At 42.1% G+C, this 24908-nt stretch overlaps 1 protein-coding gene across 2 annotated transcripts in view; it reads right to left on the minus strand.

Annotated features, from left to right (window-relative positions):
* Window positions 1-24131, minus strand: part of AIFM1 (apoptosis inducing factor mitochondria associated 1) — a 30900-nt gene extending 6769 nt beyond the window's left edge. Inside the window, exons 1-11 of one of the 2 annotated variants that reach the window (XM_001915156.6) lie at window positions 23504-24131; window positions 16881-17023; window positions 10624-10723; window positions 9529-9653; window positions 9249-9379; window positions 7683-7773; window positions 4176-4260; window positions 3434-3510; window positions 2204-2312; window positions 1095-1202; window positions 668-756 (exon numbers count right to left, since the gene is read on the minus strand). In XM_001915156.6, the coding sequence (XP_001915191.1) occupies window positions 668-756; window positions 1095-1202; window positions 2204-2312; window positions 3434-3510; window positions 4176-4260; window positions 7683-7773; window positions 9249-9379; window positions 9529-9653; window positions 10624-10723; window positions 16881-17023; window positions 23504-23609 (1164 nt within the window). In that variant the 5' untranslated portion in view covers window positions 23610-24131. Of the gene's footprint in view, window positions 1-667; window positions 757-1094; window positions 1203-2203; window positions 2313-3433; window positions 3511-4175; window positions 4261-7682; window positions 7774-9248; window positions 9380-9528; window positions 9654-10623; window positions 10724-15596; window positions 15728-16880; window positions 17024-23503 lie in introns of both variants that reach the window. The other variant, XM_001915163.6, reaches the window with a different exon arrangement.
* Between the last annotated feature and the right edge of the window lie 777 nt (window positions 24132-24908).

Genomic DNA, 24908 nt, shown 5'->3' on the forward strand with positions numbered 1-24908 from the left:
ATAACATGGATGGACCTTGAGGGTATTCTGCTAAGCGAAATAAATCAGATGGAGAAAGACAAATACCACATGATTCCACTCATATGTGGAAGATGAACAAACACACACAGATGCAGAGAACAGATGGGTGGTTATGAGAGGGGAAGGGGGTTGGGGGAGGGTGAGGGGGTAAAAGAGCACATGTGTATGGTGATGGATGGAAACTAGACTTTTGGTGGTGAACATGATGTAGTCTATGCAGAAGTCAAAATATAATGATGTACACCTGATATTTATATAACGTTATAAACCAATAAAAAAAAAAGAATTGGGGCTTTACAAAAAAATCATTGGTTAACTCACCTCTGGTAAACAGATTTTAAGTTCTATTTCATAAAGTCTCCTCCTCCACACACACATAGCCCATATCACCTGAACAGAAATCTGCCACTCTAGTAAGGTCTCAAAACCCTGTGACACAGACAGGAAGGGGCTACCGGAAGGTGGTTCACAGGTATCTACTCTGGCTCTCATTCTTATTTTAATGGAGGGATAGTTCATTCAGAAAATTATGACAGGTTAATGGTGGTTGCCAAGAAAACTAATCTACTAGTATCAAATGAAGGAGTAAGAATGAGGCAAGGGGAGGGCTGGAAGGTCTTCCGGCAGCCTGTCTTCCCCTCCTTACCTTCCGGCCATCTTTCAGCTTGATGAGTAACTTGCCACCGCTGACTCCAACTGATTGCACAATGGCATCGGGCAGCACCTTAACCCCCTCTGTGAAGGCAAACAAGACCAGAGGCTGAGCCTGGGAGCCTACCATGAAAAGTAGGAAGCTGACCAGAGGCATCACCATCATAAAACCAGTAATCATCAGCATGCAGGCAGCCTTGGAGCCCCAACAACCTACACCCACAGCTCATTTTCAGCACTTCCGGGAACCTGGCACATCAGATTCAGAACACCTACATGGAGTTGGCTGACTAGAGAAGGGTGGAAACATTTCACCTGCTGGGTGATATGGCTTATGTCAGGTGGGTTCCCAAAGAAGCAGATTTTGCCTTAGGCCTAAGTCAAAGGGAAGAAGAATGGCAGCATATGAAAGATCTCGCTACCTCGTCTGACTTTTTCCATGGTCCAGTTGCTGAGGTATTCAGGGAGGATCTTTCCCATATTTCCTTTCTCAGGAAAGAGTTGAATCACTTCTGTGCCCAAGGCTCGAGCTGGGAAGAAGGAAGAGAGTAGGTATAGCAGGAGGCAAAAGCCATTTATTACACAGAGGGCAATGCTGCAACCCAGGCCAGACTTCCCATTTGTGGGGCACTGGGGCACGAGGGCACTCACAAGGCAAATACAACAGGTGCCAGGACTGTTGTCCCCGGATTCAACTATATACTGTGAACTCAGTGCACTCATGCCCAGGTGTCACTGCAGGCTTACACAAGTGCCCTGTGACCTCTCAATAGTAAGCACTTCCCTGAGAAGATGCCTTGATTTCACACAGCTGAAAAATCATATTAAGAACAATGGCTGCCATGAAACAGTCAAGCTGGAACTCAGATCTCTTTCAAGCTGGGAACCATCATGTGTCTGAAGGAATTCTTTCACTTTTACAGGGAGCAGCAGTTCACATACATACAGTTCTGTGATTTACATTGCCCTTACCATCTTAGTAACATTTTTCTTTCTTTTTCCTTTTTTTTTAAGATTGGCACCTGAGCTAACATCTGTTGCCAATCTTCTTTTTTCCTTCTTCTCCCCAAAGCCCCCCTGTTACACAGTTGTATATTCTAGTTGTAGGTCCTTCTGGTCGTGCTGTGTGGGATGCCGCCTCAGCATGGCCTGATGAGCAGTGCCATGCGTGCGCCCAGGATCCGAACTGGCGAAAATCTGGGCCGCGGAAGCAGAGCATGCGAAATTAACCACTCGGCCATAGGGCCAGCCCCCTCACTTTCCTTAATATTTTATTTCTAATGAGTCCTGGCCTAGAGGCTGGAGGAAAGAAAAGAAAGCATTGCTGCTCAGTTGTTCAGATGACAGTCTTTTGGTCACTAAGGGATCCCTTACCAGAACTGAGCTCAGGGCTTAGCTTTTTGCCATATAAACCTCAATCAAACTCCTTCTACTGAACCTGGCAAATACATCTCAGGAATTTCTGAGAGCCCCAAAAAGCATGTGAGATAAGCCCAGAGAAAGAAAATTGAGGTCATTCTCCAATACTCACCCTTTCTGCCAAGAGCACAGGCCAGTTCGCTACCAAGGAAGCCCCCACCAATAATCGTAATCGACTTGACTTCCCGGGAAATCTTCTCCAAGGTTCTAAAGTCTCCAATCTGCAGGATCACACCAGTTTAGTCCATTGATTTCCCAAAGGGGCAGAGGATGATAATACCAGGAAATATTTTCCGCTAAATCTCTGACAACAGTAATTTGCACATAAAATCTGCTCCTTGTATAAAGTGGCTCAATTATAGCCTCTATGTTATTGACGTAAAATTCTTTCTCCGTTGTAACGCTCCTTCCAGCAACAATGGTTCTCAGCTGGGGGACGTTTTGCCCCCTCCCCCCCGGGGACACTTGGCAATATCTGGAGATATTTTTGACTGTCACAACTGGGGATGGGGAGGTGCTACTTGCAGCTAGTGGGTAGAGTCCAGGGACGCTGCTAAATATTCCACAATGCACAGGACAGCTCCACAACATACAATTATACAGCCCAAAATGTCACTAGTGCTGAAGTTAAACCTTGTTCTATCAAAAAGTTAAAGGATAGTACAAATCCTTTTCTTTTTCCTTTTTTTTTCTTTTTGCTGAGGAAGATTAGCCCTAAGCTAACATCTGTGCCAATCTTCCTCTACTTTATATGTGGGTTGCCACCTCAGCATGGCTGACTAGTGGCATAGGTCTGCAACCAGGATCTGAACCTGCAAACCTGGGCTGCCGAAGTTGAGTGTGCCAAACTTAACCACTACACCATGGGGCCAGGCCCACAAATCTTTTCAAATACACATAAGAGTGGCTGGAAAATCTCAGCAGTTTTCATAGTCAAAGCATGGTATTAAGAAGCAAACATCCCTTCCTTTTTCACTTAGGTACTCTTAACTTTTCTCCCCCAAGTCTCCATAATAGTGCTTGCAAGGAAGAATGCCAAGAGGCTATGAGTTCCAATGACTCAAATATGTCAGGAGAAAACAACTATGGAAGGGCAATAGGAAGGCACTATAGCAAGCAATAAAAAACACTAAAAGTATTTTTCTCCTAGGAGCTTAAAACCCTTGAGTGAGATATTTGAGGTGCAGAGAGGGAGAAACTTGCTCAAGGCCAGATAATAAGTCTGTAGAAGAGCCATAAACAGAACTCAGGATCTCCCAATTCCCCGGGGGTACTTGGGGACCACGAGATTATGCTACCTCTTCAAAACCGACACAAGGAAAGCACTAAAGCAGACAATTACCTTTCTGAAAAGTGTTGTTCTACTCTTCACCTCTGCTCCAGCCCTATCAATGGCAGACAGACTTCTTGGAGTGCCTCCTGGAAATAAGAGGAGGAAAACCCTTTAGCCCAACAAGCAGGAGCTAGCGCAAACAATCTCCCCTACAAAGGTGGTGCTGTGGTGTGTGCTCCTGCTGGTGCCAAAGCAGCATCAACAGGATACAAGGCTTTGTTTTCCTTCAACCCGCCTCCCAGCAGGCTTTTATCAATTTCCTTTGAGACGCAGATTTGAGAGTCTCTCTTCAAAGGGCCCGCCCTCCCCATAGATGGCCACAAGGCCCTAATTTTTGCTTTCCTGTTCTCTTCTAGTTCTCACGTGGACTCAGCAGATAGCATAGCTACGTTTGTGTAAGCAACTGCCTCAGTCTCCTCTCTTGATTTCTGATTGGAACTGGCAGTGAAGCCATGAGGCTCTATCGGTTTCAGGTTTCACGGCGGAGGGCCGAGGGCAAGGGCTAAGCAGGGAGAGAAAAAAAAAAAAGGCGACGCTCTTCAATTCCCATGTGTGCCTCTACTGGGAGGAACAGCAGGGACAATCCAGAAGGGCTGTTGATCAGAGGCCTGTAGTTAGCCGGGCTTTGCACCAAGAGGACACTCACTTCGGAGAGTCTGGGTTTCAGTTTTCTTACGATTAGGTAATGCCTTCTATACTAAAACTTGAATGAGTTGTATCAGGGAGGAAAGCCAGCTCCAGAAATACTCACCTGTTGCAATCAAGCACTTTTCATAGGTGATTTGCGAGCCGTCATTAAGTTTCACCATGTTGCCTCTCACATCCAGCTGGATTACCTAGTACCGTCACCCACACAGAAAGATGTAGAGAGGAATTAGCTTAAAACCTTTTATTGAGATATAATTCACATAACACAAAATTCACCATTTTAAAGCGTGCAATTCAGTGGTTTTTAGTATATTCCAAGGTTGTGCAACCAGCACCACTCTATAATTCCAGAACAATTCCATCACCCCAAAAAGGAACTATGTACCCATTAGCCATCAGCCCAATGAGAATTAGTTCTTGACCTAAGGTGGTCTTCAAGAAACCATTTTGAAGTAATCACTGACACCAGTTTCTGGTACCCACAGTTTCCAGGACCCAGTTTCCTCACGTGGTCATAACTTCCTGAGCAGCCAACTTTAGAGCAAGTCTCTACGGTCGCAAGGTCCCTGCTCAATTTGTGGACATGGAGAACAGGGCCAGACTTTTCTGCTCGGCTCTCTGGAATCCCTCCTTCTTTGTCAACAACTCTCCTACGTCCTCAACCGTTTTACAGGATGCTTTCTCCAACTTCTAGCCTTCACTAAAACTCAGCTCCCCGCCAAGGAGGGCTCACATGTAGAGACTGCTTATTCACCCACACTCCTCCTGGCCCTGGTGCTCTGAGGGGCACCAACCTATATCCTTACAAATCACTGTTATCCGGCCACCTCCTGGTCACTCCTTCTCATTCACTGAAGACCTCAGAACCTGGCTCGTACCTTTCCTTTGAGTCACATCCAGAATCTTCTCTTGAATCTCTACTTCTACCTCAAATACCCCACTCTTTGGTCACAATTTTCCATCCTTTCAGCTTTCTCTCAGTCCCGCTGTCACCTATACTTGCTTTTGATTTTCTCTGTTTACCCAGCAGGCTGTTCCATTCCAACTAATCTGGACCAATGGTAGACCATCGAAACTGTTCTCTTGCCAGCACTCCTAATTCCCTTGTGCCCTACTCCTTCTTACGGTGAAGAGTTTGAACTTTGGAGTCAGAGGGACTGGGGTTCCAGTCTCTGTTCCACTCCTTACTAGCTGTGAGACGATTCATTCAAGACGTATTTATTAAGCATCTACTATGTGTCAGGCACCATGCTAAGTGCTGGGGCAGAAGGGTGAGAAAAAGATACCTCCCCTGCCTTCAGAGTCTAGTAGCCAAGACAGACAACTTAACAAGCACTACAATCAAGAGCGAGAAATGTTCTGATAAGGGCAGTACAGGTAACTATAGGAACGTATGACACGTGCACTAAATCGAGCTTTCCAGAAGCAATGACATAAACTGAGATCAGATGGACGAGTAGCTTCTGTAGCTGCCTTTTATTTGTCCCCAGTAAGCTCCTTCTTCAATCCAACCCCACTACTCAACCCCCATGCTGCTCACTCTCAGATAACCACTTGGTATCCTAGTTGATTGCAAAAACAAGTGCAGCCATTAGATATGATCTTCTTCAGCTTCCCATAAGGGTTCCCATCTCCCAATCCCCGAATAAAAACTTTATTTCCTTTCTTCCAGTTTCTGGGATGAGGTGTCCTTTCTGTTCTATTTCTGTGCCTGACTCCTATCCCTTCCTTTCTCTGCCAGAACCATCCCCTGTTAGTCACCCACACATTCCCCACTCTTTCTCTTGACATCTTACACCTTCAGCCCGTTCACATGCTTCAGTCTGTCCCATCTTAAAAGTCCCACCTTTGATTCTATGTCCTCCTCAAGCTTTTGTCCAATTGTCATCTCTCTCTCCTCATTTAAACTTTTTGAAAAAGTAGTTTGTCCTCTTTTCTAACTTCACAATGATATCTGAACTGCTAAATCAAATGGCTCATTTTACGATTCTTTTCTTACCAGATTCCTCTGTTGCAGTAACTCTATGGATCACATCCTCCTTCTTCAAACTCTCTCCAACCTTGGCCCTGTCCTGGATCTCCTCATACTGCCCTTTAACTTCTTTCCTAGTCTTCTTTGTGGACTCTTCTTCTTAAGCCTGCCTCCTAAAATCTGGGTTCCCCAGGGTCCCATCCTCGTCCCACTCCTCTTCTGACTACATTTTTGTCTGTGGGAGGCCTCACCCACCTTCATGGTTTTAACTCCTACACGTACCTGGATGATTCCTGAATCTCTATTTGACTTCAGACCCCTCCTCTGAGCATCACAGTCATATATCCAACTGCCCACAGGACATCTCCAGACAGATATTCCACTTCCTACTTCCCGTTAACTATTCCTTCCTATTAACTTCCTATTAACACTTCCCTAGAGCCTGTGGGATAAAGCTCAAGCTCTGTCCCACGACAGAGCTCTCCAGGGTCAGGCCCTTGCATAACCTATCGGTTTCCTCTCTTGCCACTCCTTAACCTATACTTTCTGCCCTATAAGAAAGTAGCTGCTTGTTTCCCTGCACCAAACATGCTTTTTCATACTCTTGTGCCTTTTGCTTATGATGTTCTTTTTAACCTGAATGCTCTTCACTTTTCCCTAATCTCGTGAATGCTTCTTCATTCCATAAGATTTCCCATTCTATAAGACTTCCTCCTCCAGGAAGCCTTGCCTGAAACTATCACTATATTGGGCATGCATCCCAGTAATTTCCACGATACCCTGCGCATATCTTTCTTACTCTACATCTATGTGTTATGATGATCTGTTCATGTTTCTGCCTAATGCTGTTAGCCCCCAGAGGGCAGGGCCTGTGTGCTATTTACACATAGGGAATACTTAATACATAATATCTGTTACCAGCTTATCCACAAACCTACATCCATCTTCTCTGCCTAATGTCCCCTTATAGAAGAAGTGGGCCTGTCCTTATCAAAGGTCAATGCCTCCACTTGTGCTCTGGATCTCATCTACTCTGGGCTTTGCTCCTTCTGATAACTCTTCCCTCTCTACTGGAACATTGCCATTAATTTACAAACACACTCTGTTACCTCCCATTAACAAAACCGAGACATAACACAACAAAATAAAACCCTCCCTGGATGCCACAAACAAGCTCCAATAACTGCCCCCATTACTCAGGCACTCACCTTTGTAAAGTCTAACAATATTTTACATTATGCCTGAATTATTTCACTGTCCCGAATAATATACATTTGTCAATCTCTTGTCATCAGTAATCCCAAAGAAATGTTAGTGTGGAAAATAGGAAGGAGGAGGAAGGGCAGAGGAGCAAATCAGGGGAGGGAACGGCTTCAGGGTCATGGTCCCCAATGATTTGACTTCCCTGGGAAATTTTGGTTGGCATGCTACTCTAAGCTTTGAGATTAGTGCTTTCCCAAGGAAGACATACTTAGCAGGGTAGACTGGTAATATTAAACCTAAAATGACTCAGTCCTTCTTTGATGAACTACAATGGCAGGACAGACGTAAATAGTAGTGGGAGTACAAGTCACCATACTCTCTGGCCACGTGGGCACACACGTGGAACCCGACAAAGGAAGCGGCCCACTAGCTCACCTTCTTCCCAGTGAGGACAGCCACGCCACCATTCTCAATGTGAGGCAGGTCCTCAGCAGAGACATAGAAAGAAGGTGGTTGGAAATATATGCTGGACAGAGAAAGACAGAGAACACGTTATAAGCACCTGGAACGGCTACCAACTTCCCCCATAGCTTTATTCTTTTTTTTTTTTCCCTGCTTTTTCCTCCCCAAATCCTTCCAGTACATAGTTGTATATTTTAGTTGTGGGTCCTTCAAGTTGTGGCATGTGGGACGCCGCCTCAATGTGGCATGATGAGCGCGGTGCCATGTCCACGCCCAGGATCCGAACCAGAGAAACCCAGGACCGCCGAAGTGGAGCTCACGAACTTACCCACTCAGCCATGGGTGGCCCCCCTCCCCCCGATCATAACTTTAGTAAAATTGTTTCCATCATGAAAAACTTTTAGGAACATTTTCCAAAGTCAGTCTCCAAGGCCACTAAATCTTGGTTGCGACTTACTTATACAGAGGTATTTTAGACCAGTGGTTTTCAACTGGGGCGATTTCGCCCCCTGGGGACATTTGGCAGTGTCTGGAGACATTTTTGGCTGTAACAGCTTAGGGGGAGGGATGTGTCTGGTGTGGATAGTGGGTAGGCGCCAGGGATGCTGCTAAACATCCTACAATGAACAGACAAACTCCCGCAACAAAGAATTATCCAGCCCTAAATGTCAACAGTGCCAAAGTTGAGAAACTCTGTTCTGGATTTAGGTTCATTTCAAAGCGAAAACAACAGGAGTGCCCAAGGAGCTGGTATTCACACATCTACCCAAACGAACTGTCCAGAATGGCACTGGTGAATGGACAACTAGGTCTAGCTCCTGAGATGATTTGGCCTCAAACAGTAGACAGTAACTATGAGATATTAATTAAGGGATGGCTAACATAATTGGAAGTACAAATCCTGCAGGAGAAAGGAACATGATAGTGGGGGTGAGGGAGGTGGGTAGGTTTGTAAAATTTAGTCCATTATCAAAGGGATCACTAATGAGAAAAAAATCGGAACCTGAAGACCATGGTATTGGAATCAAGAGATCCAAGGAATCTTTTAAAAGGAAAAGGCTTCTGGACCTGCATTTCCAGGTCTCTCATGCAAACATTTTAATAAAGAGGTTCTTCCTTACAGTGTTCCCACTCTGCTCCTACAATTCCAAATGCCTGCTAGGGGGTCAAACAAAGTGCCATAAAAGAGTGTCTTTTGCTTCTACGGGACATGCCTAGGCAAGGATAAAGAAGTGCCAACTCAGGCAGAGCTGATTTTCACTGGAGAAGTCTAACATAAAGGTCCTGAAAACAGGAGCAGTAGTACTTCTGAGGCCGACATTACACCTGCACTTGTTTGTAGATCTGGTAACAGAATCCAGGACTCTTGCTGCTGCGGCCTGTTGCCTCTGAGATCTACCGAGTGTGTACCACAGTGGACTCCAGTGTGCAGCCATGTCACCCATCCTTGCACTGCACACGGTTTGTGCAAAATCCTGACCTGCTCCCCGTGCTTAGTTGAAGTGGCTAGTCAGGCCCATTTTACATAAGGGAACACACCTTCTCTCCTTTCCATTCCACTGTCTGAATCGCAGTGTCTTTGTGACATTTGGATCATCTGAAAACCACAGTTCTTTTGAAAGAGGAGGTCGCATGTATGGCAGCTCAGGATCTTCAGATACAATCAGTACCTTTAGACACAAAATAACGACACTTATCAGAGCCAAGTCATTCAAGAGGCAGATGTCAAAGTGTTCACACTGGCTAAGTGCTTGCAGACTATACCCTTCATGCCAAGCAAGCCAGTGTGTGCCTTAGACATAGATGGTGTGTCCCTTACCCTGGCCCCAGGATCCCGAGCCCGGATGGATCTGGCTGCAGCAAAAGCAGCAGTGCCTCCACCAATAAGCAGGAATGGAACATGACTTGGTACTCTGACGTGAGGAACTGGCTCTCCTTCTGGAGCTGTAAGCAACAGACCAGACAGGGTGAATTTTCTTAAAGTCTCAGATGACTCCTTGCCACTATTAAAAAAGAAGAAATCACCTTGCACTTGCCTCAATCCTTTACACAAAGCTAACAAAACACTGTACCTACATTAATCTTAACAAACTTCACAGCACCCTGATGGGACAGGAAAAGCATGCATCCCTTCCATTTCATAAATGAAAAATACCCAAAAAAGAGGTGAATGATTGGGCCAACGTCATTCATTCATAAGTCTGTCAGAACTAGAACCTAATGTTTAGCTATTTCTCAAATATATTAGAAAGTATATATTAGAAGGCTTCTGCCCTTCCCATTAATTTCCTAATGACCAACAGGAAAATATCAAGTTCAGTTTCACCTTTTGTTAGCAATAAAGGGGAAAATCCCAGCAGGGCAATTAGGGATTATTTTACAGTGCTCAGGAGTAAGGAGGTGTTATTGAATAAAGCAATGTAAATTGCCCACTGAGAGTGGTGGGGCTTATTAAAGGATTAAAACATTTCTCTCTGAAAAATCAAGCTGGTCATGTGGGATGGAAGTGATGGCTAGGGCTATATGCTTGAGGAAAACAAATATATCTCTAACAAGTCAAAACTCCAAAAACTCAAAAGGGGAACAAAACAGACCAAAGGAATTTCGTCGTTGAAAAAAAGGCCTTCGTCTCTTATCCAATAATTTTCCTTACCAAGCTTACCTTTTTTATTTAAAGCCTGCTATTTATCTAATATAAAGAAAAATAACCAATCATAATCATCACTAATTTTATTCTCAAACCCAAATTCCAGTCAAATCCTTTAACAAATTGCTCCCAGGTCTGGGGTAATACCACAGTTTCTGAGAGCTTACAATCTCGCAGCATCATTGTATCTAGAAGATAGCTGCAAAGCGCAGCACCCAAACTGTTTATAACTTTCCGTTCAGATATTGAGCATCAAATCATACTCACCAGATGATGTGGCCCTTTTCTGTTTCTCTTCTGGTGTCAGCCCTAACCCTGAAATTCTTTCATTATATCTTTTTTTGTCATCTTTTATAGTCTTGTAGGCCTGTAGATCCAAACATGGAGAAAATTTATTCCATCACACAGCTAGCCCAAACCATAAGTAGTTTCATTATCTTTCAATTAAATGAGAAGCTTTTGTCTACATGAGGTAAGTTCTTCTACGTTAAAATCACTAAGGCAAAATTATTTTCTTAAGAAATAAAAAACATTGAGCGTGTGCACACTTGGTGTGGAAAGAATACAGGTAAGCAGATGAAAATGTTCCAGTTTCAGATTTTCTTAGGCTCTATGTAAAGAATTTTCCTCATACTTAATTCTGAAAGTACAGCTAAAGAAAAAAGAAAAACATTTTATACTAGAAGAATAAAGTACTAGGAATGGCTAAACTTTATAAAAGGGGTTTTGGACTATGCTGGATACTAGCTGTGAAACGAATCTACGTGGCCCTGTGTAGGAAGCTGGGACATAAGTTTTCCTGGCAGATGTCCCAAAGTTTTGCTGGGTACTCAGATAATGCCCTGAAACATGGCCGCCTATCTCCTAGTCTTATAGAGTAACTCATCTTTCCCTCAATGGTCTATCCTTTACGACACTCAAATATTTGTTAAGGGTCAAACATCTTTCTTAAACGTCTGTTGTATTTCAAACACAGTCATGTGCCGCATAATGACATTTTGGATGACAGACTGCATATAGAACGGTGGTCCCACAAGATTAGTACCATACAGCCTAGGGGTGTAGTAGGCTATACCATCTAGGTTTGTGTAAGTACACTCTAAGATGTTCACATAACCGTGAAATCGCCTAACGAGGCATTTCTCAGAACTAGCCCCATCGTTAAGTGACACACGACTGTATACTATCTTCTCTTTCCTTTCAAATTGAAGAATGGTACTTAGTATTAGGACCTTTTTTTTAAACATATAGTGACAGAGTTTATTAGAGATTTTTAAAAAAGCAGTAGGCAAGAATGACTTGTTTTAATTACAACACTTTTGCTCTTTTGTACCCCACAGGGTCAATGAGACAGGAATTTAAGTGACTACATGTCAGTTAAAATCCCAGATTATTAATTAATTGGAGGAGAAAGTAAGGACAGAGAAGTATCATAAAGTGTGTTCTAAGAGTATTTCTCTGAGCCCCTTACAGAGCAATCCATTAGGCAATGTGCTGCAATAAGGAGCCTGTGACCTAGACTAAACCTTTCTCAGCCTGGAAACATCTAACCTATGATACCTATAACACGGATGGATTAGAAAACTAAATACTGTATGTTAAAAGACAATGGTTATATAAACTGAATTCAACTAACATTAATTTCGGGAACAAACTTCTTTATTTTGGTATCAGATACTATACATGAGTCTAGTATTTACCCATACCTAAAAAAAAAATTTAAGAAAGGGACTTTTACTTAAAAAGATGGCTTAAGCTGGTCAATGAGTGAACAGAGAAATAAACTGGGTCATGTTCACATTGAGAGGGATATCCAAAAATAGCTTAAGCCCTCTCACACCCCCTAATGGCTTCACACACGAGGTAAAGAGCAGACCAAGAAATATCTTGAGGTTTAGTGGGAAAAGGACAAAAATGAGGTTTGTCATATATTTATATACATATATATTTATACATTTAGCTTTTAAGCAAATGTTCTGATTTAAAAATAAGTTTGCAGACATACTAAATAAAAATTTACTGGGGCCGGCCCGGTGGCGCAGCAGTTAAATGAGCACGTTCCGCTTCTCAGCGGCCCGGGGTTCATCGGTTCGGATCCCGGGTGCAGACATGGCACCACTTGGCATGCCATGCTGCGGTAGGCGTCCCACATATAGAGGAAGATGGGCATGGATGTTAGCTCATGGCCTGTCTTCCTCAGCAAAAAGAGGAGGATTGGCACCAGATGTTAGCTCAGGGCTAATCTTCCTCAAAAAAAAAAAAAAAAAGAACTAAATAAAAATTTACCTTTTCCCTAAGTGTTTCTGTATTCTCAGTTTGTATAGATACCCAATTAGTGACATGAACACATGTCAGGTTAAGAAAAACTACAAATTTACGAAAAACGTTAGTGAAGACAACTTGCCTAACCAGAAGAATATGGTGGCATTTATTCAATTTAAAGGAATTTGAAAGGAAACAGGTGATTTTCTGAGTGAGGCAATGTGATCCTATCAGTTGAACAATGGCAAAGGGCCCAAATATAGGCATACCTTGGAGATACTGCGGGTGTGGTTCCAGACTACTGCAAAATAGTGGATATGGCAATAGAGCGAGTCACGTGAATTTTTTGGTTTCGCAGTGCATACAAAAGTTATGTTTACACTATATTGTAGTCTATTAAGTGTACAATAGCATTGTCTAAAAAACAATGCATATACCTTAATTAAAAAATATTTTAGTGCTAAAAAATTCTAACCATGACCTGAGCCTTCAGCAAGTTGTAATCTTTTTGCTGGTGGGGGGTCTCGTAAAAAACAATATCTGTAATGTGCAATGAAGTAAAGCGCAATAAAGCAAGTATGCCTGTACTATTATCTCATTAAATTAAACATTTTAAAAGCCATTTTGGCTCTGTTCACTGACAAATAACAAGATTGAGATTAGGGGATCTGCCTGTGGTCTTAGAGAAAGTCACTAGCAAGAAGAGGAGGAATGCTCACATCCATGCCAATTAGGAGCTTCTATTTGCAATCTAAGCAGAAGAAACACTGTTCAAATCAGTGTTTTTCAACCTGAGGTTGCAGCCCATTAAAGGGCTGCAAAAGCAATTTAGAAGGTTATGACCAGCATTAAAAAAAGAGAAGAGAACAGAAACTATTAGAGTATATCACACGTAGTATTATTTTGAAATTCTGTTTCAGTTTTATGTATTTGTACAGTCATGCACCGCATACCGATGTTTCAGTCAACAAGGGACCGCATATACAACAGTGGTCCCACAAGATTAGTACCATATCGCCCGGGTGTGTATTAAGCTACATTATCCAAGTTTGTGGAAGTACGCTCTATGATGTTTGCATGACGACAAAATCACCTAACGACATATTTCTCAGAATGTATCCCCGTCGTTAAGTGACGCATGACTGTAGTTATATAACGGGTTGCAAGATAAAATGTATTTATTTCTGTGGATTGTGGTAAAAAATTAAAAAGCCACTGGTTTAAAGCATAGACCTCAAAGCAAACATTTCAGAAAAATCTTCCTTCTTAGTGCTACTCCCTTATTTTTGGAGGGTGGAGGACGGGGAAGGTAAAGAGCTCCCAACTCAGGAATCGCTAAAGTAGTATTTATATTTAAATTAGGAACACCTCCTCATCTGAGAGAGGGGCAAGTTATGAAGGAACACTGTTGTGGACTCAATGTCTGTCCCCTCAAATTCCTATGTGGCAGCCCTAACCCTCAGTGTGATGGCATTTGGAGATGGGACTTTGGGGAAGTGATAAACATTAAATGAGATCATAAGGGCATCAGCCCTAAATCCGATAGGGTTTATAAGACCAAGGGACTCCAGTGCTCTGGCTCTTCTTCTCTTCTCCACGTGAGGACATAGGAGAAGGTGGCCATGCAAGCCAGGAAGAAGGATCTCCCAGAACCTGACCATGCTGGCACCCTGATCTTGAACTTGCGGAATCCAGACTGTGAGAGAATAAATTTCCGTTGCTTAAGCCACCCCGTCTGTGGTGTTTTGTTATGGCAGCCCGAGCAGGCTAACACAGACACTAAGCAACTTATAGTCATATGCCATCCAATCTGAACTCTGATTTTAAGGTAAGGGTTCTCCGGAGACTAATACCAACTTCAGAGAAAAGAAATCTAAGCCACCTCAGATCATGTTTTAAATGATTTAAAACCTAACATAAAACTATACAAATTAGTTCAGCAACAGTTGTACGTAGACAAAAGCTTATCATTTAACCTACAAGCACTACAGTACAGTAGCTTTATTATTACTAGTGTTGGGTAAATACAGAAGGCAGTGAGGCATTTAACTGAATGGCTTGAGAGGAACTTGTGCTTTGTGGATATTTCTAAGGGGAGGAAGCAACAGTGACTGGCCCTGTCTTGTGGCCTGGCATCCAGATTTGCCCGGCCAGCTCCGTGGAGGCCATCCGACTTTGGTACAGAAACATAAACCAGAGGTTTAATAGGTTTAAATTGTTACAAACATATAAGACACAAACACTTTAAATCTATTTTTGAATGAATGGGATGAACTGATGGGAAAAGCTGAGAGAGCTGTGAAATGGAAGTTTAGGCTCAGAAGGTAGTATCTGAATTAAGAATGAGAGGCATTTAAGAAAGCAATCTACAGGAATGTGTCAGCTTGTACCACTTCAGCCACTAGTTTGACCAAATTAGACATTATAAAAGGGACACTGCCAAATGAATTTACTTTGAAATGGAGGCTGGGGGGTGAGTGGGGAGAATATTGCAATTTCTATGGCTTTTTGGACCTCCTCAGAAGCATTCAATAAAATGCCTTTTCACAATAAAAGTAGGGCAATTGATTGTTTCCCACAAAACACAAAAACTGCATTTTACCTAAAATGATTCAAAATAGCTGGTGTTCGAGTTACCCTTACGTGCTTATTCACTGTTTACTCTTTGAGACTGTCTTGTTAGGTATGCAGCACTAAAGCACAATATAATCTAGCATCACAAAAAAAGAACGGCAAAAGTTGCAAAGGAAAGGTCGATGCTGAGGACTTAGAGTAATCATTAAATGTAGAGCTTTAGATACATCTGGTAGGAGAAGAGTAAGATTTGAGGACTCCCCAGTGACTGACAATGTCCCTTTAATAAATACCTAGAAAGCACATGCTGTGAATATTTCATTGTATTCTAATGGACTGTTTTCATTAGTGGCATGGTCTCACCCCCCCCCACCCCAAAATATATTTGAGTGTAAGCATCTTACATAATAAACTCCTGCCCCAGTGACTGTTGCTCCTACAATTAAGAAGTATACTAGGCTGCTGCCATCTTTCCCAGAAGCACCTGTAGACGCTAGTGATCTAGAAGGGGATCCTAGGTGATGACACTGCACAACTGTAGGTAAAGATAAGGCCAAGAAAGAAACAAAAGGAAATAGAAAAAGCACTAAGTATTAATGAAGAAACATTCAACACAAAGGCAGGGAAGCATTTTTGGTTACCCTGCGCTAAAAAAGAAAAAAAGTGCTGCTCCAGGAATGGAGAAGAACGTATATTTCCTCAAAGTCTGTTATCAGACAGAGCCCATCTATTTCTTAGCTCTGATTTGACTCATAACTGGCAAGAGCTGTCTACTTTCCTTGTGCATTTGGGAGTCAGGTCAGGGAATGACGATATAGGTAACTTCAAATAATTATCATGTCCCCTTTTTTAACGTAGTGATCAAGGAACAGAGACAAATTCATTGTCTTCCCAATGGAGAAAGAACTAAAAGTGTAATGGCGTCCTTGGTAAAACAGCCTCCTTCAATCAAGGGTGTTACTAGGTGTTATCTAAGTTGGTTCACTCAACCTTACAGGATCCAACTTTAGACTGATCTGCTTAGTCACAGTAAACCCTGCCTGCCAAGTTAAAAAAAAAAAAAAAAAAGCACCCACAGAATAATTCCTCTGTGACCAACTAAGCTGATCCGAGTTCACTTCAGGAGGTGTAATTGTGTCAGTACTCCACAGCAGTTAAAACCATACTTCTCACCTCACACAAACTCCATTCTAAAATTGGAGATACTAGGCCCACTTCTGTAATTTAGTCTTTGGGTGAGATTCAGGGAGAGTTTTTCTTTGAGAAATGCTTAATATTTTGGGCTGAAGGCTTTTTTTAAATGTCTATCCCAAGCTTAGGACAAATAAAATACTTGACAAACGGGTCAAAATCAAATATTGTGCTAAGGAGCTGCAATGAATTTTGACCTTATTCACAGGTTAGTGTGTCACATCCAAGAGAAAAGGTACAATTTTGTGCATTAGTCAAATCTAAGAGAACACAATAGCTTTCAAGTAAAGAGTGAAAAGAGCAAAGATAATTAACATGAGATTAAATTTCAGTCATTCCCAAATTGGCTCTCATATGCACTTTAAAGAAGACTTTTTGGAAATTTTTCCAAAAGGAGAAAGGGGAATTAGTTGCAAAAGTTTCAAAGCAGAGTAGTACTGAGTCTATTAATGGGAGCTGTTTGGCAGCTTCTTTACACAAGCTGCTTTTCTACTTACATATGCACCAGCTCCTATTGTTGATAAGCCCACAAAAAGGACTAACACAGAATTATCGATTTTGCCCCCTGATGCACCAGAGCTAGCCATTTGTCTTGTCATCTGGAGTTCTAGAGGAACATGCCATCGCTGGAACAAGTTGCCTAAGGAACACAATTTATTAAGACACACACACATACAAAAATAAAATAGTTAATACATGTTTATGTATTATGTACATAATGCATTGTACAAGTAAAGACTTACTGCCCACTGAGCTGCGTGATGTTCAGTTAAATGACCAAGAAAAACTCATCAAAGCTGTACATACAAATATGACAGATATCAGAATGCACACTCTTAAGTTGTTGGAGTTTTTAAAAGTACAATTTAATGCTGTCCAGGGAGGAAATTTACAGCTTCCAAAAAAGATAATGAAAACATATGGGCAGTTCAGCAATACGTCTCTCTTCACATCCTCACCATAAACGAAGTAAACACGGAGAGATGACTGAATAGATAAATATAAAAAGTTAACCACAGGCTACCTGGAACATGGTAACAACCACTTAAGGAGTAATCTAAATGCTGGCTTAAATCTCGCACAAAATAATAAAACCCTGCAACACAATCAAACGAGAACACAGTTCAGCCTTGCATGGAGGGTAATGTGTCCTAGGAGATAGAAACGTTAAAGCGCAGAAGAAAATGAGAAAAAATATTTTTTTAAGTGACTTTATCTCGCCCTAAAAACTGAAGAATTTCGGACTATGAAATACTTTTTTGGAATGGCAAAATTTAAAATATCCACCAACTACTTGGCTCTTAGTGCTCCAGAATAATACAAAGATTTATGTCGATGTAAAACTCTGCGCACCTACGTGATGATCTCATGATCCTAACTCTCACACAAGGAAATGTACGAGCTTCACCGATTTCTTTCTCCAGGAGATGCTGGCATTTTCAGAGGAAGGAAGGTCTCAGTACCTTCTCTGCTTGTGCTATTCCTGTGTTGACTACAGAAGACCAGACAGTAGATATTTTCAGCTTTGTGGGCCATACAGTCTCTGCACAACTACTCAGTTCTGCTCATGTTGCGCAAAAGCAGCCACAGTCTACATAAATGAAGGAGCATGACTGCGTTTCAATAAGACTTTAGTTATGGACACTTAAATGTGAATTTTAAATAATTTTCATGTGTCACAAAAAAGTCTATTTTTGATATTTTTCAGCCACTTAAAAAATGTAAAAACCAATCTTAGCTTGAGGGGCATACAAAGGCATGTGGGTTTGGCCTGTGGGCTGTGGTTTGCTGATCCTTATCTAGAGCAGTGGTTCTAAAACAAGCGTGCATCAGAGTACCCTGGAGGGTTCATTAAAACACAGATGGTCAGCCCCACCCCTAGAGTTTCGGAGCCAGGAGATCTGGGATGGGGCTCAGGAACTTGCATTTCTAACAAGTGCCCAGGTGATGCTGACGTTTCCAGGCTGTACTTTTGAGAAGCATTGGTCTAGAGGCTGGTAGACAGGTTCCTGGTCTGAGTAGGCTTTACAAGGCATACAGAATGGGCACGGTACTAGCATTCCATCTGTACCTGTAGAGATTAGGAATCAGGAGTTTCCCCTTTGCTTTCACAATTTCAGGGCACAGAGGGGTAAAAACATACCCAATATGGGTCTTCAGTCTCTTACCTGAAATCCTTGGGAACACGTGTATTCCAGAACTCAGAACTGTTTGGTCTTAAGTATACAGTGCATATACCATATAGTAACAGCCAGTACAGTAAGGGGCTGCAACCCACAGACACACCCATTAATGTTTCTATGACCACTCACACGGAGTGGGATAAACAACAGATTCCAAGTAGCCTCTCTCCAGCTCAGGTCAGGTTTTACTGGCAAATGAATTACAAAAACTTGACTTTTAGTCCTATTTTGATTTATGAACTATGGTCCTATACTCTTACGATTGGAAACATATTTTTCTTAACTGTTTTTATTTCTTACCTGCTTTAGAATTCTTTATCACATGAAACAAAATGGTTTATATTTGGAAATAACAAATCATGAACATAAAAACATGTGCAAGGGTGGAGAAGCTTGTCTCAATCTGGGCAAGCTTTTGATTTTTAGAAATCTATAAAAATGATGAAGCCTCAAAAGTAGAAACTGACAACTCTCAGAACTTAGAATATGAAACTGGGTAGAAAAAGTTCCATGTGGTTTAGTTCAATGAATTTAGTTTAGTCCCCCACCTCCACCCCAAGTTTGCTTACTGAAAATATATGTTTTTTAAAAACATTCTGCTTATCTATCTAGAAGATCCTAAAGCCAAAATTATAACAACTTTGCTTTAATATAATACTAATTTGTTTATTCTGTGCCTGCTTGCTTTTCACGAACTTATAAAACTAGAAGTGTAGATTTGGGAAAATTCAGCAGTTTTTGTCTCAATTTGCCAAAAAAAGACATTACTTTTGAAGTAAATTGATTTTTTAAAAAGTAAATTGGTTAACATTTAAACTAATGCTTGAAAAGAAATGTAATATAACACAATTATGATTAACAAACCAACTTTTTACATACCTACAGTGACTTTAATTTTGTAAAAGGTGGTAAGTATTATATGGATGTTTGTATTTCCCCCGATTTTCTTTTACCCATTAAATTATTCCCACATCTTTCTCCCCCAAGTAGCTTCAAGATTTTTGGAAATTTTACATCATGACTGAAACATGCCTTTTCACTTGTCTTACCAACGTGGGAAAGCCAATTTACTCCTTGACTTTCATTGTACCAGTCTACTTGTTTTAGATTTTCTGCAGTCAGACCACACATACAGAGGGAGTGCTTTCTTCCTCCCACTCAGTATACTTTTTAAAAAATTTGATACATTTATACACTATAATATGATTGCCATTGTAGTGATAATTAGCACCTCTATCATGTCACATAATTATCATTTCTTTTGAGTGGTTGGCATAATTAAGATCTAGTCTCTTAGCAAGTCTGATGATCATAATATTGTTGTCTATATTCACTATACTGTGCAAAGATTTGACGCTTGAATTGTTGTTACAGAGCAATAGTGCCTAACACATGGTAGGTGTTTGCTCAGTAAATATTTGTTGACTTAATGAATGACGGAAATAGAAATTCTTCCCAATTCTATTGATAAGGACCGAACATTTTAAAGGATTCTTTGCAAAGAAGTTTTAGCCAGATCTCATTTATGTCAGGTTGCTTAATAATAAATTAGTAACCTCAAATAACACAGACTAGCTTAGAATAGTACCTAAATCAGCAGGTTCATTTCTGTAGATTTCATAATCTACTGTTTTTCCATACTCCCAGAAAGCTTTTTCCAGAAATACATTCACACGATTGAGGCACCTAGGAATCTCGAATGATTAAGAGATCTACATGCTCTTGAGTTGTTTTCCAAATGTCAAACTGATTTTTCTGACACAGATAAAACACAGGACAGGACAAGCCTAGATGATCTGTCCAGTGTAGCTACGTGACTCTTTATAAGGAATCCAACAACTATTTATCTTTATCAGCCTTTTTTTTTTAAGCATCAATCCTCACTGGAATTTTAGAAGAATCGGAGTAGTAATAACTATAGTACAGTGTGAACCACTCTGAGGAAAGGCAGCAGAGGAAAAATGATTTAGATGACAAAAAAAAAATTTAACTCTGTTCCTCAAAGTTAAGTCCTTCACAGTACTTAGGATTCAGTCCCTGAGAATTTACCACGTGCCAGAGACTGTACAAAACGCTGAGGACACAAAAATAAATCAGACATAATCTCTGTCCTCAGGTAATGTATAGCTTAGGAGGGGAGCAAGGCTGCTACTATTCTGAATATCAGAAAATGGGCTTGATACAAATCACAAGAGACTCCAGGTTGCTCAGTCTGGTTTTTTAATGCTTAGGTCAGTGGAACAGAAGGGAAAGAGTCGTTATTTTTTCAAAACAGTATTTCCCAAACTTGCCCGATCATATGAGTTACATCAAGGGGCTTGTTAAAATACAAATCCTCAGGGATCTCTCCCGGGGATTCTCATTCAGTAGGTTTGGGGACGGCCCTCCACTCGATTTATAAAACTGGACAACTTTTGGAAACATGATCTAGAAGAAAGTTATGATATGCAGTAACTCTCTGAAAAGGTTAGAAAATATAACATATTAACTGGTTGCAGAAAAGGCTGACTTGCCAAAGATTTTCTTCTGGAAAGCTTTGCCTCAGCAGAAAGAGTGGGGAAAGGCTCATTTTCTAGGCTTCAAAAAAAGTGTCATTTGGCAGTGTCCAGGCAGTCTGGATCCTTGCTGACAAGGAGTCCAGTTTCCTTTTTAAGGAGGTGAGAAGGATTCTGAATAGAGAAAAATGTTCAATCATTTGACTCTCAGGTCAGGGGTCAGTGATCGGTTTGATCACATGGGCAGCACAATGTTTGGTGACCAAATAAAATACTACTGGACAGAAAACATTTCCAAATCTATCTGCTCCTCAGTGCTGAATGCAGACATAAAGTGTTGACTCTTAATTACCTCCAATCATTTCTGGAAAGAGGCAGAGCATCCAAATGAAGTAAATAAACAAATAGTAGCAATTAGGGTTTTAAGGCAAAAGACAACATATAATGGAAATTAACCTGACAATGGTGACAGATGTGGATGAGATCGGTTTCAAGGTAGGTTTAATGTCTGCTAACATCCTGGCAACGAACTGGGGAGGGGAGGGAAAAAGAGTGGGGGAAATGGCATATAAACAAACAGTGCCTCTTCCCTACCTATGCAAAAACCATATGGTAGATGCCACTATGTGAAAAAGAAATCAGATTAAAAGTAATTAGCAATCAAGTCACAAAACAGGATTAATTCCTAAAACGACAGAATCATTTCTTTTTGAAATTGTAACCCCACCCTCACCCATTTCCAAAGGCATCATATGATGTTATACTCTGGTGCTTGGCCAAACGACAAAGAAAAAGTGTACACAATGAGAGGAATAGATATGTAAAGAAGTCAGAATATATTCTACAGCAGACTGCCTTCAAACAAAGTCATGCAACGGGAAAAAAACATTTTGAGTCTGTAATTTTCTGTAGTTTAAATATCACCACCACCTTCAGATGTCTAAGAAATCAATTTAACTCTGCAAATCCATATAAAATTGATGAGAACTTTTGCTCAGACTTCAGAATGCTGGTAAAAATTGTGAGTTTTAAGTAAAGTAAGTACACAAAATTTGAAAGGCCAGTGTAGATGAAAATCGTCAGCTCACCTAAGTTTCTGTGTAAATTTCTGTGCAACTTGCACAGAGCACCATCATTTCAATGCACAAAACCCATAGAGGTGACATCATAGACAAGGTATTAGTTTACAAACTAAGGCAAGGGTTTTTAAGTTCCAAGAGCAATAAGTCTTGGGATATACCACAGATACACCCATTAGAAAACACTTTCTTGAGGCATAGCAACTGGAAAACCTGTTCAAATGCACACTTGCAAGGACACTAACAATTTAAGGGAAATATTTTCCACTTTTTAAAGCACTCAGAAGCTGGTTTCACATCGGAAGGCCTCAAGGATAACTTCTGACATTGCAAATGTGAATATTCTCTGGTGGCCAAAGATTATTGATAAAAAAACAAAAATAAAAAAATAGCACCTCCTACAGGTGGATAATTCAATAGCCCCATGAGGTTGTGTAGGTTGATAATGAGCAGGGTCAAGACACGCTCAGATAAATTCATGGATACCTGGTGCACAATGGCTAGAGGGAACCAGATTCATTCTTAACCTTTTGAGGTCAAACTTTAGGAAGCAGTGTCGAGTTGTGGCAAGGGGATTACAGGCCTAGACACAGGCAACCTATCCTTTGCTCTACCCATTAATGAGATATGCAACCTTGGGCAAGTAAATTTCACCTCTCTGTGCCTTGGTTTATTATCTATAAAATGAGTGGGTTGAACTTTACCAGAAAATACCTTCCAGCTCTAAAATCTGGTGAAACAACTTCATGGAGGGCAAATACAATATGCTCTGCAAACTGTCTCTTTGAAGCATTAAAGTCCGCCAAGAATTACACTGACATCTGAAATTAATTCTGGGCCAACTCTCCTGGTGTCTGGCGCACAACCGACTGACTCCTTACTTGCACTGCACTGTCTCACAGGGCACTCAAATCTACCGATCACATCTGGGGCTTGGAAGGTAGAGCAAGTAATACCCTCATTTACAGAAGGAACTGAGGCGTAGGGCTGAAATGTCCCGTTTAAAGTCTCAAACGGTAAACGACAGTCTACTTGACCTCACTGCTCTAAAAAGGGGGACTGGGGGTGCCCGGGAGGTGGCATTGGACCATAAGAGACAGCCAGCTGTTCAGTTATCCCTGAACAGCAAACCCTCCCAGGAAAAGGCCTCAAGCCGACTACTGGGTCCAATTCCCTTGAAGGTCAGGTCAGCATGGCTTGGGAAACTCGTGGTTTGGATCCCGCCAAGTCGGAATTCACGCGACTGTGAGTATGTTAAGTTTTCCCCAGGGGTGGGGGGAGGTCTGTAAGGCACAGGGAGCCTATGGAGCCCAGGCCCTTGGTCTTCGAGGTGGGGGTGGCCCGGGATAGGTCAGTCAGTCACCTGGGAGCCGGTTCCTCTGCCTCGGGCCTCGGACGCACACTGTCCGCACCAAGGGCGCCAGCTTCTGCTTCAAAGCACCCGCCGCCAGGCCTCCACACCGGAACATTTCGGCGACCGCTACTCTGGACCTCCTCCTTTCCTTTCTTCTCACGCACCCACCAACGGGTCACACACCGTGGACCCCGACCCGCTGCCCCCCCAGCGCTCCCTTCACACGCACTCTGCGCAGGCTCCGCCTCCCAGCTCCGGGTGGGCATTGGACAGTTAAGCCGGCCTGCTAGAGCAGGGGAAGGGGAAGCGCGACTGGAGGCCTACTGCGCAGGCGTAGTACTCAGCGCCGCATTGCGATTGGCCTGCACGGTGAGAAGATTGCGCATGCGCCTAGCTGCCGGCGCACTTGCAAAGCCAGCAGCCGGAATTGCTTGCAAGTTTCCGCGGGTCGGTGGCAACGCGTTTCGCTGAGCGAGTTCAGAACGCTGTCCAGGGAGCGACCCGTGGGCCCGCTTTAGCTGGCGGTTGTGGCCGGCGCTGCCGCTATGTCGGTGGCGAGAACTGATAACAGCACCTCACAAAGTGTGGCCCCAGCACTGCATTTTCTTCTTCTGTTTTAGGCCACTAGCTACTAGGTACTGAGCCTTCCGGATTCTCTGCCTTTAATCCACTTCCAGTCTTTCCGGAGGTCTGAGCCGGGGCACCTGGCTTCCCAGATTCGGAATGGACTTTTGTCTTTTACAAATTGCTGACGGTTTCCCACCCAATCCCTGTTTGCTGCACAAGTAATCATTCCGCGCTCTCTTTCCGCATATCGTTTTTATATTGTGCAGTTCTGTGTCCTGGATGCTGTACCAGGTGCTGCGGATAGTCTGCTGTTATTATGGCTTCCGTACTTGAGAGCAGGATACTGGCAAAAAGAGTTCGTGCTTCACAGGCTTTCTGTGAGAGAAATCCTAAGCAGGACTTTCAGAGTTGGAGTAGGGTTAGGGGCTGACTGTAAACAGGTGTTTTGACTCTACCGAATGTAAGCTAAATTGGAAAGAAATTTTTGTCTGTATGCAAAATATAACGCCTTTTTCAAGGTTTTGGGTACATATTCATTTAACAAGTATTTATTGAGCGCTTGCCACTTGAACCATACCTTGAAAGGGGCTCTGGGGCATATGAAAAGCATAGGAAGTGGTCATTGTCTAGTTGGGGATATGACGTATACTGGTCATTTAAATAATAAATAATACCTGATGTAGTGCCAGAGCAGGAGAACGGAGTATGGGGTGGAATAGCTAAGGAAGGACTTCATGCAAGAAGTGTTGCTTGAGCAGTGTCTTGAAGGATGAGTAGCAAAATTCAAGTAGACAGTGGAGGAGGAGGAATATTTCAGGTGATGAATACATTGAGACCAAAGATAATA

This window comes from Equus caballus, chromosome X (assembly GCF_041296265.1).
Source record: "Equus caballus isolate H_3958 breed thoroughbred chromosome X, TB-T2T, whole genome shotgun sequence".
Classification (NCBI taxonomy): Eukaryota; Metazoa; Chordata; class Mammalia; order Perissodactyla; family Equidae; genus Equus; species Equus caballus.